This window comes from Rhipicephalus microplus, chromosome 9 (genome assembly GCF_043290135.1).
Source record: "Rhipicephalus microplus isolate Deutch F79 chromosome 9, USDA_Rmic, whole genome shotgun sequence".
Taxonomy (NCBI): Eukaryota; Metazoa; Arthropoda; class Arachnida; order Ixodida; family Ixodidae; genus Rhipicephalus; species Rhipicephalus microplus.
This window is the reverse complement of record NC_134708.1, coordinates 99,301,736-99,316,067: the sequence shown is the minus strand read 5'-3', so window position 1 is coordinate 99,316,067 and position 14,332 is coordinate 99,301,736. Positions and strand designations below refer to the sequence as shown.

The window sequence follows — 14,332 nt, the reverse complement described above, 5'->3', positions numbered from 1 at the left end:
TGTGAACACGCACGCACGCACGCACGCGATGGATTGGTTTTATGATGTATGATGCTTTTGCTTATGACTTCTCGAATGATAAGGCTCTCTTCGTTTCTGTATTTTCTGCGATGGTTTTGTTACTTGAGCTGGACAACAAAACCAATAAGAGCCCAACAGCGAAGTTAATTAATAACGTTCCTTCCTTGCACCAGCATACCCTACACGTTGAGAAGACAAAGTGAACTAGTTTGTTTTTTTATCCTGTATTTATAACTATTCGGGGGTGTTGCGAAGAGAGCCTTACAAGACAGAAGGCAAAAATCATTTGGAAGAAACTCCTGAAACTTACGAAACCATCTGTATGAGACATTTTAATGCTGTTGTTACACCAAAAAAGGAACGACATGATGAACAATGTAGCTCCGTGTTACATATATTAGCCATACCAACGTAATCAGAAGCCCCAACCTCTAATCATATTTAAAGCCCGTTTATTTTCAGAGTCATGACCAAGTGCCAACTTTTGGATCTGAACCATCGAAAAATTCTGCCAATGCATCACCATCTCGAAAGCTTAGCAGTTGAAGCATCAGTACCTTCTCTGACACTGTAGGAACAGGTTTTAGCGTACAGAGGTTCAAGGGTTCACAATGTCACTGAGGCGGAGGTAGCGGAACATGTAGGTAAGGATTTCGGGGTCAAGGATGTCAATCGTTCTTTCTCCTCTTCGGCCTTCTTCAGTGTGAGGGTAGCACTGAAGCTTGCTCTTGACGATGCCGGCGTAGAAGATGAAGTTGGCGGCCAGGTGTTGCAGCGCGTCCCTGATGAGAACGCGATACTCGTCCTCTTCGGCGCCGTAGTAGTCCTCTAACGTAAACTTCAAGGAGCCCGCGTACCGAAGGGCATCGAAGGCTAGGGCTTGAGTCTTTCCCCTCCACCCGTAGATAAACCGAATGGCTTCGTTTACCAGCACCTGCAAAGGAGGCCGTTGAGTAAGGTGAACGCATACCCGAAACCCACCTCTGTTCTTTAAATTTCTCTGGGACTTCGCCGAGGGGAGGTTACCCTACTGTGGAGGTTATGACTGGCTTTCGCACTTAAAATATTTACGCATGCCACATAGGCATAGCCTCTTCTACAGCCTGGAACCATTGCGGCAGTTACAAAGTCATTTAGCAAATTCTTTGTGAATGCCCGCCGCTCTGCTTGCAGGGACGGTGCTTTTCAGTGCACTTGGTCAACTGGATGATGAGACTCTTGCATAAGAAAATTTTGTGCCGCAGACGAGATTTTATGCCGCAGAAAAATAGATTTTACGCCGCGTTCAACTCGGAATGCCTTGCATATGTGTGGTTTTGCGGTTAAAATGCGAACTTTTCTTTCCGTACTCCAAGAACCTATGGCGTCTATCTATATCTGTCAATAATTAGACTTACCGCCTCTTTTTTCACCTGCTTTTGCCGCCTTGAGAGCAGATTCTCCCCACTTGACGCGTGGCCGTTTTGTCCGCTCCACTTTAGGGATGAAGGGTAATAAATTTTGTGAGTGTTTCACCACTCCGGTTAAAGAAAAGGCAAACAGCGCCTCGCCGCAATCATTGATTGGCGGCGGCATGGTCTGTCTCTGAACATCGGCGGTGGCGCGAACGGTGTGAGCGAAAACGGGCGGTGGTGTGGTGGCGCGAGTACAGCTCTAGTACGAATATTGTAACAGGAGTGTCGTGATGACGGCATAAATTTGAGCGGTCTCTGACGGTACGTTGGCACCAAATGGGGACCCATCAAACACCTAATGTCAAATCATACGACTCTTAATTGTTTGCACAGGCACCAGCGCCACACGTCGCTTTTTACGTTCCGTGAGGCAAAACGATATGCTACCCAGTGGTTTCAAGATGGGAGTCAACACGACAATTATCAAAGATACTGAGCGTAGCTGGCATATGGCAATTTACAAGCACCAAAGAAACTCCAACATGAGTAAACGCATGCAAATCTAAGTGATGCTCACCATGTTGCGCCTAAGGGCTTCTTTTATATGATAGTCGCTGGCGCGGTTCTCGGATGCCACACAGACGGAGAGGTCGATGATGAAGTAGTTGATCTGCATGGCCTCACGAATCCCGTAGCAGATGTCCTTCAGCTGGTACCAATGGTTGCCACCGCAGTGGAGGAGTTCTATTTTTAGCACGGTGAGAGTCGTGTTCAGCGCAACGACTCGGGCCAGCGCTTTCACGGCCTCTTTATTGAATCTTGTGTGTGTGATGGTCAACCGTTGAATGGTCCTGTTTTTTTCCAGACCACGAAAAACCCGGACAACGTGGTGCTCTGGTATCGTGAGGGAGAGCTCCAATATTCTGCGAGAATTGAAGAAAAAAACAAGAAAGGAAGAAAAAGTGTTTATAGTTTTCATGAATGGGCTTGTAAATACATGAATAATGCATACGTATTGTCACGTGGTCAGGACGTTGAAGGCAGCACTCGGCGTGCCCAAAATGAAACTACTTTAACGATCTTGTGGCTGGCAATGTAAACTCAAACTACTGCAAACAATACGTGCTGGGCACGGATATCTTTCGAGGATTAATAGACCGTACCATCGGCCTTGGATGAACTGACAAGTGGTCAGTCACGTCGGAAGTGGAGATTTCAACAACTAGTGGTGCGTCCTGTACACGGATAGCTGTGAGCACGGCGTCGGCTGCCGATAAGTTGACAGATGGTAAAACGCATCGGCTTTTATACATGCACGAAAGACTCCAGCTGCTTTATCGCTTGTGGTCGCATATATTTCAGAAATAAAGGCTAGCTTTGAGCATGTAGAGTCGCGTCAGGGTGTTTAAGACTATCTACAATTCCCATCACTCGGTAGTGGTGCGCGTAAGGCAGCAGATATATTGCGATGTTGTGGTAGTGAGGTGGTTGTATTCGTATACACGAACACACATTAAGATATGTTGGGAAATGAAAATAGACGTTTAAATTACAAAACAAATTGTTTTATTGCGTTACAATTCATTTCCTGACACTGGGTTGCCACGTGCGGCGAAAAAGTTGGCGTTAACGGTTTAAAATGCTAAGATTCTCATGGCTCCACTCCACGACCTTCGATCAAAAGGCTTCTTTAAGTGTGGCCATGACTATCTCCCCCTTTTCCCTGCGCAATTTTACACGATGGTTTCTGATAAACGTATTCACCATGATGATGGCTGCGTCGTAGAATCCAAAGGAAGGAAACGCTTTGTCATTACACCCTACTCAGTTGCTTGTGCTCAGTAAAAAAAAAAAAACATAACATTGATCCGGCTCACGCTCTGTTCGTTCTCTTTACTATGATGTTCAAGTTATCGGTAACGTGCGCTCCTTCATGGAAACCACCTAGGTATGTGCCATAGGATTCGGCTAAACCCGATTATCCTGGACAGCAGATGGAGTTCTCATGCGAATATAAAATACAGAAAAAACGGAAGAAGAGGCACGAGTACGAATTTGACAAAAATTAAAATACAACCCCACGCGAATGCGATAGATGCACAACGTAAAAAAACACAGGATGAAACCGAAAAGTGAAACACGAAAAAACGGCAACAAAGACAAGTTAAGAAACAACGGTAAACAAAGAAATATTCAGAGAAAGATTCCAGGAGATCGACTGAAAGACAGATACAGAAAGTGAATCAGAAAAGCACAAACAGAAAGAGCGAGGCGGAAAACTGATTTGTAGGGTTCTGTGGCGCGAATCTCATGGCCAATACTGAAGACGTACTGTGAGATTTGTCGAACGAGTTATCAGGGCAGAAAGAAAGGAAATTTACAGGCTCGTTCGTTAGATGCCATAGTAATCAGATCGAACAGAGAATGCCAGGCAGAGTAATATGGATGCTAGTAGAAGTAGTTTTAATGGGAATGTGTACAAAAAATATGGACAAGAAGATCACTTGCCACCGACAAGATCGAAACCTGTGACATATACATAACGTTCTACTGAGCATCGAATGCGTTATTCTAATGTCGCAAGTTCAGATTTCGCCGGTAGCAGGTTGTGTTTTCGTCCACTTTTCTTCCTTCACATTTACGCTACAGTTACTTCTCATAGACCTCGTATACTTTGATTGATTGATTTTATATGCGGGGTTTAACGTCCCAAAACCACCATATGATTATGAGAGACGCCGTAGTCGAGAGCTCCGGAAATTTTGACCACCAGGGGTTCTTTACCGTGCAGCCAAATCTGAGCACACAGGCCTACAATATTTCCGCCTCGATCGGAAATCCAGCCGCTGCAGCCGGGATTTGATCCCGCGACCTGCGGGTCAGCAGCCGAGTACCTTAGCCACTAGACCACCGCGGCGGGGCGACCCCGTATACTTTACCTAGTAATATTGTCTGGTTGTTACCATTATGATAGTTTTCGTGGTAGGATTAAAGTAGCATTGATTGTCTGGGTACAACGGCTGGGAAGAAGCCTAAAGTCAATCGCAGTATTAAAGCGTAAAATGCGTGAATACAGTATAAAATTATAAGTGACACGTGATGCGGCCTATGAGTGTCATATGGATGAGAAGTAAGCATGGTTGTAGACAAATAAACTTGAAATAGCACGATCGCCTGCTCAGGCTATTTCAACCCAAAGGCCGATATATATGTGAGCACTTTTTTTGATAGGGCAACTGCATCCGTAACGCTGATCAGTTGTGAGGTGGTGCTACGGATGACCTGGGAAAAGTACGTTTCTTGATATTGAAGAAGTTCATAGAGTGATATGTTGAAGAAAAAAAATTGGTAGATCCCAGGTACAGTGGGAGATGATATGCGAAGCACGGCTGCGGAAGCTTGATATGCAACTTCAACATCAGTACAAAGTTAAAAGACGGAAGTATATTATGGTGTGCATGACTTCTGTGTCATGATCATCATGTTTGTGCCAAGCATTTGTGTTCGTCGTCCATTCGACGTCACGTAATATTAAACTTCGTACATGTGAAACTGGGGAAACGACCACGAGCACGCTGTGAGCATATCAAGTATTCATATTTTACTTGACACGCATATCGAGATTATCCTGTTGGGAGGCGTAATTTACACTCGTCGTCCATTAACAACACGTTGTAGGATATTTGGCATATGTGCAACTAGTAAAACGGCTGCGAGCACGCTATGAGCGTAGCATGTAATCATGTTTTACGTGACCCGCTTGTCATGATTGTAATTGGACGTGTCATTTGCCTTTGTGGTCTATTCGCGGAAATTGATACAGACATTGGCACTTTTAGAGCCAGCAAAATTGCCTCGACCCCGCTAAGAGCGTAGCATGTAGTCTTGTTACATGACACGCGTATCATGACGCGCATATCATGCTTGCACCAGTCACATAACTTCGTCATCCATTCACGCCCCGTAATACCAAGTTCGGTATATGAGCAGCTAGCAAAACGGCCGGGAGCGCTTCATGAGTGTGGCATGTAGTCATGTTGCATGACACGCATGCCATGATCTTCCTGTTAGATTCTGTCGCTTGTGTTCGCCTTGCAGTCATGTTTTACCATATCAGTTTTGCAACATGTCATGTGGACGAAACCAGCGCAAAAGCAGCAAGAATATAAAAGGTAATTATTACCATACATTTCATGATTTTTTTGTTATGACTAGTCACTTCTGCTCGTCATACAGACATGTTATGCCACACAAATATCTCCCTTCATTCATCTCCATCCACCCGCTCACCCATCCACTTTTAGCTCTCCTGGTCATTTCGATACCATATCGATACCAAAGTTGGTATAGCATAACATGACTATATGACGAGCATAAGTGACTAACCATATAATGAAAACCATGACATGATGTCTTGACTCATGTATAACATTCCATAAACTTGCTGCTCTTGCACTGGTTTCGTTCGTATCGACTTACCTTATTCGTGGAATGGTATGAAATGACTGCTTTGCAAACATATGACATGCGAGTCGTGCGAGAACATAACTACATGCTACATGCGCTTGGAGCCGTTCCGCTATCTCCATGTATACTAACCCGGCGTATTTATTTGTAGCAGAGGTATACGGCAAGCAAGCCTTCGATCGACCCAATCCTGCAACTTCGTTTGCCTTCCGGGCTCTCACAACGCGCTGAAACTTTGCTGTCTCACACCAGGTTGGGCGTGGAATTTACGAATGCGTATTCTTGTCTCCTTTGAGTGGCGAGCAGTTCGGCATGCAACATGTGTGCTGGCGAGGAGACGCTCGAGCACATTCTATGTAACTGCCCAGCATACCACTCTGAACGACGTATTATGGAAGCCAGGCTCTGTAAGCTGGTTTCATGACCACACACAGAAAAGAAGATCCTGGGACCTTGGCTACCGGTTTCGCATACACGCAAAGCCGCGAAAGCCCTTTTGTACATCTTGAGGACCACCAGACTTCACGGGCGCTTGTGAAAGAGCAGCGTGAGACCGTGATGTGTGGTTTTGAGCTGACTATTTATCCATATCTTTTTTACTTCTCTTCTTTTCATCACTTTCCTTTCTATTATTCTCCCTTTCCCCACGCCCAAGTGTAGGGTAGCCAACCAAGCCAAGCTTGGTTAACCTCCCTGCCTTTCCTCTCTATTTCTCTCTCTCTCTCTCTGTCTCACGTATACCAAGTTTGGTTTTACTTGACGTAAATGAAGGATGAAGATATATGACTGGTGCAAACATGATAGTCATGACATGATAGTCATGACATGGTGCAAACATAATAGTCATGACATGTAGTGATGTAAGAACATCACTACATGCCACGCTCGTGATGTGCTGGCGGCTGTTTCGCTAGCTTCACATATACTCACTTTGGTATTACGGGACGTGAATGAACGACGGGAGTAAATGGCATGTGCAAACATGATAATCATAGAATGGGCGTCATGTAATAACTTGACTACATGCTACGGCCACAGCGCCATCGCAACCGTTTCGCTAGCTTTACATATACCAAATTTGGTTACGTTACGTGAATAAACGACGAACCCAAATTCCAGGCGCGAACACAATAATCATGACATGGAAGTCTTGTACGGGATAATTTACGTCCGGCTCTTAACATTTTGCCGATTTTAAAGTGGTATATTATCCTTACTCATTTGTGCTTCGCATATCATGAATTCCCAGTGTACGTGGGATCTGCCATGTTTTTGCACATTGAACCCAAAAAACACGATCTTCGGAGTATTGCCACAGTTAAGCGCTGTTTCAAAGCTAATCAGAAATCTAGCAATCGTATCGCTACGGACACCGACGCGGTGTTACAACAAGCGCTCACCCGTTTTTGTTATGTAATCAGAAAGCTGTAGGCCCTCTGTTATGAATCCTTATGTACGCACATTCACACGTGAAAAAAAAAACGCTTTGCCACTTATAGAGGCCAGAGCAGCACATATTGTGGGGTCGTCTAGTGGCACACGCATACCACTCAGCATAGCCTTGATATTGCGCAAAATATATTGGAGCCATTCGTTCGCTCTTAGCGAAGACAAAGCAGCAATATACATACCTGATATACTGCATATTTTCGAGAGCAAGGGCCAGGAGCAATACATAGTCTGGTGGTGGCAGTGGTCGGAACTCAATCTCTGCCTGTTTCGTGCGATGACACTGGCCGAGTGTGTTCAGAAGCAGCTGCAGGTCCTGGGGCCACCGCCAGGACAAGTTCAGATAAGCGGTGCTCGATGTGCACGATGTTCGTGCAATTGCGTACTGACGACCAAGTGGGTTATGCCAGTGGACGACTAGACGAGAGGCGAGATTGTATTGCCACATAACTGCGAACACGGCGATGAGATGTTGGTGGTGAGCTAAGTCGAGGCCAAGCACTTCCAGCGTGGAGTTGGCCTGCGTACGAACATTGCAGACGGCAAAGAGTCAAAAATGGCTCTCGTCAAAGAAGTGTGTCGAAATTGTACTACAATGTATCCGAAGCTGAGATGCGTTCAGACTACACAGCACCCGTTTAAAGGGGCCCTGCAACACTTCAACTAGCCATGGAACGAATTGAATACAAAAGCTTATTGCCTCGTGTATTAACAGCTGCAAAATTTTTAGAATTCGTCCAGTGTGCGCAGAGTTGAACACCGTTCGCAAGCTGGAAGGACTTTCCATCCTCTCTCGTCCCGACCAAAGTGCTGGGAGCTATGCAAATACCGATGGCACTAGAAAGAACATGCGTCCCGCACACGAGCACTTCTATTTTTTTTTGAATACACGGGATTGATCAAGCGTGTGATTTCCAACTATCATTCAAATCAGCGGATTTTTTTCTTTGAATATTTTTTCTTTGAATACGCGGGATTGATCAAGCGTGTGATTTCCAACTATCATTCAAATCAGCGGATGGCTGATGTGACTATGACGAGTAATGTTTTAGTTTCCTCCGTCGCTTGTTGAGAGAAAAGAAACTGATTTTTAGCCGACTGAAAATTCTAAAGTCCCGTCCCGTGGTATGATATTTAGCTCGCGTGTTCTAGGGAGCCTCTACTACCGAGCGCTAGCGTTCTTCGACCATGCTTGAGAAATGTTGCAGAGCTACTTTAAAGGTCGTCAACGATTGCTTTCACAACGTCACGAGGTAATCCGTACGGAAGTGTATGAAAGTGAGATGAAGACGTTATCTTTTTCTAAGCCAAAAAAAATAAAACTAAGAAAAACTCACCTGGTCTCAAGATTGAGCCCAACACCAGTGCCTTTACGGGGTCGTCGCTGAGTCGACTAAGCTAACCTTGATGCTAGCAATTGTAAACGTGAGCTGTCAATTGTCGATCATCGTTACTAAAGGCTTTCCGAGACCTAGCGGAATTCGTCGGGCTAACACAGCTACGCAGGGTAATCAATGATATGGTGTGTTTGTACGATGATATAAGCATTAGGCCACTCATTGCCTTAGGAGCATTCACAAGAACGAAATTGGAAAGCTGGTGATTAATAAGATTTGAAACCTAACACGGACAGTTAGACTTGTTTATACATGACCAGAGAAAACATGCAAACAGATGGGATGAAGACGGGACTATGTGTATGGTACCCATTTGTGTCCCATCCGTGTGCGTGCATTTATTTTCTCACGACCAGAATAGAGAGTTTACCACATTAGCAGATTTACGGGGGAGGCAAAGACAGTGGTTTACAAGTGTTAGGCTTGGCGCTTTGGCCGGAAAAGCGAGCGAAATTTTGTGTACTGCGAGCGAGTCGCAGAAGAACTTCTAGCCTGCGGAAAGCTATTCCAGTGCGGGCATCGTCATTCGAAGCCAGTAACGCACAATGCAGTCCGGCGTCACAATCGACCACAAAAGAGTTTTGGTCGCTATAGCTTCCCTCGAAGGAACAGCGCAGTCGCTGCGGTCCTTTTGATGTGTCAACCTTAGCGTGAGACCTTTAACTCCAACGACCTTCTCATGCCTGCGTGGGGACCCTGTGACGCCATAGTGGAAGTGTGGCGACTCCGCCGCAATCAAGGACGCTGTTGTGAGCAGGTGTGGGCGGTCCCGTTAAAACTGGTGTATTCCTTGGGATTGGATGAGGGAAAGGGCACCGAATTACACTAGCCAAAGGAAATGGGACAGTTTATAATGAGCCCTCGTGGGCGGTTTCCAAAGCTTTTCGATTTAAATTTTGGAAAGACTTTCTGGACGCGAGTTTGTCAAGATGTAACCCTCCATGTAGTCTATCTAAATGAACCTCTGTTAATTAAAAATAAAAACAAGTTATATGAGCAAAGTTGTACCGTAACACTACACTACCATTGGCGAGAAAAAAAAGAAATGAACACACAGAACAAGAACCAATTATGAAAACAGTGTTCCGTACCAAACATCTCACGCGATAAATGCCCTAGCATAACTAAGGGCTAGCAATGCAACCTTTCAAAAACAAAGACCTTGTTACTGACCACCGGTACACACTATCAAAACTAACAAGTGAAGTTTCATGCCTCGACCAATCCTGAAATCATTATTTGTATTTAGGCTGCAGTATTGCAGTTTATTCTCCGTGCATCTATATGTAGTTTCTTCCTCAGTTTGGCAATCGTGGCAATTTCACTTGGTTATGTATCTACATGCGAGCGATGTCTAATTTTGTAAATGTACTAGGTCAACTTTTTGCCTTTGTTTTTTTCTGAATTTTATATATACACTTGCAAGGTACTTGTATTCAATTTCTGTGTAATTAATGTGTAGTGAAGAAGAGGAGCTTCAGCGGCATTTCTCGGCGCATCAGGGGCATCGCCATCAGCATAAGCTCGTGCTTGCTGCGCTTGGCCGGACGCTGCTGACTGCTTCGCTTTCTGCGTTTTGCGCTGCAAATAAACCCCGTTACAAGAGGGTGGATTCTGCTGGGTTTCGATCACCCTGGACCATCAGAATCGCATTTTACCATCCATTATGCCTACCGACGCAAGCGCCGCTCCAACTCCTCCACCGGCACCGCCTACTGTTCTCTGCGCCGGTTTTCTGCGTCTGTGAGATCCCCCTGTTTTCTCAGGCACAGAAGACAAGGACGTTGATGACTGGATTTCAATGTACGAACAAGTGAGTACTCACAACAATTGGGATGACGCCGCCAAGTTGGTCTACGTCTCCTTCTACCTGTCGGACGTGGCCAAGCTGTGGTTTATAAACCACGAAGCGGGTCTCCCTACATGGTCGGTCTTCAAAACGAGCCTCACACAAGTTTTTGGGCGGCCTGAGGTACGCCAACGCCGTGCTGAACAATGGTTACATACTCGGTCCCAGCAGCTTGGTGAGAATTTCACAAGCTATATTGAGGACGTTCTGGACCTTCGCAAGCGAGTCAACGAGTCGATGTCCGAAGAGCTTAAGATCAAGCATATCATGAAGGGCATTGAGGACGACGCTTTCCAGATGTTGCTTTCTAAGAGTCCTCGCACTGTCCTAGAACTGACCGAGTTATGCCAGAGTTTTGACAAGTTGCGCAGGCAACGTCTTTCCACCCGACGTCCCTCGGTGCTCGACGACTCTTCGTCCAGCCTTTCCACCCTTGGCATAGGAGAAGACTATGCCCCTCTTCTCTCCAAGATCCAAGAGTTCATCCGCGCTGAGGTCGCTCGTCAGCTCTCTTTGATGTCCTGCGTACCCGATCAACCACGCAGATTGACATCTACACTCCGCGACTTCATTCAAGACCAGGTCGCACAAGTTCTTCCTCCCGCCCGTGAACCGCCCCCAGCCGCCGCACCTCTCACGTATGCCGAGGCCGTTGCTCGACCTCGACAGCCTGCGTTCCAGCCAGCACCTATGTATTCGCCGCCGCCCTTTTCGCTGCCGACCTATTCACCGTCGCCTATGCCGATACCACCTCGGCCACAGTTTTCTGCCCCCAAGCCGCAAGTCGGAGTCTACTCTGACCAATGGCGGACCTACGACAACCGTCCCATATGTTTTGCTTGTGGTGATGTTGGCCACGTGGCACGTTATTGTCGTCGTCGCCAGGCTGCTCAGAACATTCGACGAATGCCCTCTTTCGACCCTCAGTTTTCTTCTACGCCTTCAAGACCTCCTTCCTCTTCCTTTCCTTCTGATCGTCCACACGGCCCGACCCGCCGCTCCCCATCTCCACGTCGACGTTCGCTTTCCCCTATGCGTCGCCATTCCGGACCCACCAACCAGGAAAACTAACGGCCGCAGTTCCCGAGGCACGAACTGCGTCCCCGTCGCCATCCACAAGTCTTCGCCCCTGTCCAGCTAACGTCATTGAAGTGTCAGTCGATGGTATCATCGTCATAGCGCTTGTCGGCACCGGCGCCGCTCTATCCGTCGTTTCCATCAACCTGTGCCACAAACTCCGCAAAGTTCTGACGCCATTATCCGGCCTATCTTTTAGAACGGCTAACGCACAAAGGGTAACACCTCTCGCAGCCTGTACCACAGGAGTCGTCATCGAAGGGATTGCGTATATTGTCGAATTCGTAATGCTGCCCTCGTGTTCCCATGACATGATACTCGGCTGGGACTTCCTTGCGAATAATAATGCCGTCATAGACGGCTGTCGCGCTGAACTTGAGCTATCTGCACTTCCTGATGTAGACGCTGTCGAAGCCTCCCTGCCGCGTTATAAACTGTTTCCGACGACACCACCGTACCACCGCGCTCTTCTCTGCTGGTGACTCTGTCGTGTGACGCTATTTCCGGCGGTGATGTTTTATTTACGCTTTTGCCCTGTTCATTCAACGCAAATGTTCTCTCTTGCCCATTGCTCTCCTTACTCTCCACCATGGCGTAACGAAGACGCTCGTGTACGATACGCTAGAAGGGCCTTTACCTTTATTCTATGGTGAATGTCTCGGTCACGTGCATCCGATGGACGCCCGTCGTTTTTTGACGCTCCATCTAGTTTACTTTCTACGGACCTTAGCGCACTCATTTCTGACTGTTGTTGACCAGTCGCTCCTTGACGCTTTCCACCGCTCCATAGATGTCGCAACGTCTTCTTCAGAACGATGCCAGTTAGTGAACCTGCTGCAAAAGTTTCGTACTTCTTTTGACAGCCACGCTTCTGGCCTCAGTCGCACATCGAACGTATCTCACAAGATTGACACCGGAAGCCATACGCCTCTACGGCAGCGCCCCTACCGAGTCTCAGCGTGGGAGCGCCGTGTTATTGACGACCAGGTTGCTGACATGCTCTAGCGGGGTATTGTACAGCCTTCAAACAGTCCCTGGGCGTCACCGGTCGTTCTTGTTAAGAAGAAGGACGGCTCCATTCGGTTCTGTGTGGACTATCGACGTTTAAACAAGATCACCCGCAAGGACGTTTACCCGTCACCGCGAATAGACGACGCCCTTGACTGTTTGCAGGGAGCAGAATACTTCTCTTCGCTGGATTTACGGTCTGGATACTGGCAAGTTCCTATGGAAGCATCTGACCGACCGAAAACAGCATTTGTCAAACCTGATGGGTTATACGAGTTTACCGTTATGCCTTTCGGCCTTTGTAACACTCCAGCCACTTTTGAAAGAATGTCACAGAACGAGCGCTAAAAATGGGCGCACCGCCAAATTGTCGCGACGAAACGCCGGAATGGCGCCGCGAGGTCAAAAGAAAAAGAAAACAAACATCCAAGGCTCCCCGGGCGCGCGCTCTCCCCTCGGAAGCGTGGCTTCACCGACGAACCTCCTCACCCCACATCGGCGGCCGAGCAAGGCCGCGAAAGTTCTAGAACGAAAGAGGCGTGGTCACGCTGGGTTGAGTCATCCATCGCGGAGGGCATTCGTACACTCTCGCGCCTCTCCCCAGCCTTCGCTGCGTATCGCGCCGACGAATTGATGAGAACTCTGTGGAATCGCACGCGGAAGGTATTTAATCGAGCAGCAGAGATGGGAGATCAGGAGAAGACGGAAGTTAGCGCCAGAGCGCGTAGGGATTCCGCCATGTAGTCGGCGAAGGTTTTGTCCGTAAGGGCAAAGCAGGAGAAGAAGAGGATTTCCACCTGAGGGGTGAAGGCTCGAGCTACAGGCAAGAGCGTGTGTTTACCGCTATCGAGCGAAGACGCGCGGCAACAGCTGCGTGTGGGAAGCCGACGTGTTTCCGGCGGAGAAGTTTGAAGCTTGGAGAGTGGCCGATTGAAGACGTGAGGTTTCCTGGAAGAGAAACTTCGGCGAGGTTTCCTGGAAGAGAAACTTCAGGGGGCAGCGGAACGGCAACAACGCTGGACTTTGAATGATACTCTTCCGAGAATCACTCACTCAGACTTTTGCTCCAAGGATTTTGGACTGAATAGGTTTTCCATCTCTTTAGTCTTTAAGTGTCTTGGTTGTTCATTGCATGCGACTGCATTGTAGTGTGTACTGTTGCCTGTGTCCGTTGTTCGAGTGTGGCTAATTGTACTGTGTAGTACGTTGTTTGATTGGTTTGATTGGTGACATATTGTATGTAACTATTGTGGAGTGTGCATTTTTGTGTAGTGTTTGCGATCTGCCAATATTGAGAATATAATTTGTTTCTTTATCAACTCTCGGCTCTGACTTGTTCTTTGGGCCACAGCCGGCGTCCGCTGGCGCGCCAAAAAGAACCACTTCTAAATTGTCCACGCTTTCGTGGTGCGATTCGGGGGGCCGATACTTCGGCCCTTGGAATTAGTCCGGCGATCGCCTCCCTAAATAACGGGACCTGTGTGACAAAGAATGATGGACATTATTTTACGAGGCTTCAAGTGGAACAAATGTTTATGCTACCTCGATGACGTAGTTGTCTTTTCCACCGAGTTTGACACCCATTAAATCGTCTCGAGCACGTCCTCACACGTCTCACCGACGCCGGCCTTCAACTCAACCTCAAGAAGTGTCGTTTTGGTGCCCGGCAG

The 14,332-nt window shown here is 47.2% G+C and overlaps 1 protein-coding gene across 1 annotated transcript in view; it reads right to left on the bottom strand.

Moving 5' to 3' along the window:
- Positions 1-327: 327 nt before the first annotated feature.
- Positions 328-14,332, bottom strand: part of LOC119163132 (uncharacterized) — a 59,275-nt gene continuing 45,270 nt past the window's right edge. Inside the window, exons 9-11 of the mRNA XM_037415073.2 lie at positions 7,514-7,851; positions 1,993-2,338; positions 328-955 (exon numbers count right to left, since the gene is read on the bottom strand). Of these exons, the coding sequence (XP_037270970.2) occupies positions 620-955; positions 1,993-2,338; positions 7,514-7,851 (1,020 nt within the window). The 3' untranslated portion in view covers positions 328-619. The remainder of the gene's footprint in view (positions 956-1,992; positions 2,339-7,513; positions 7,852-14,332) is intronic.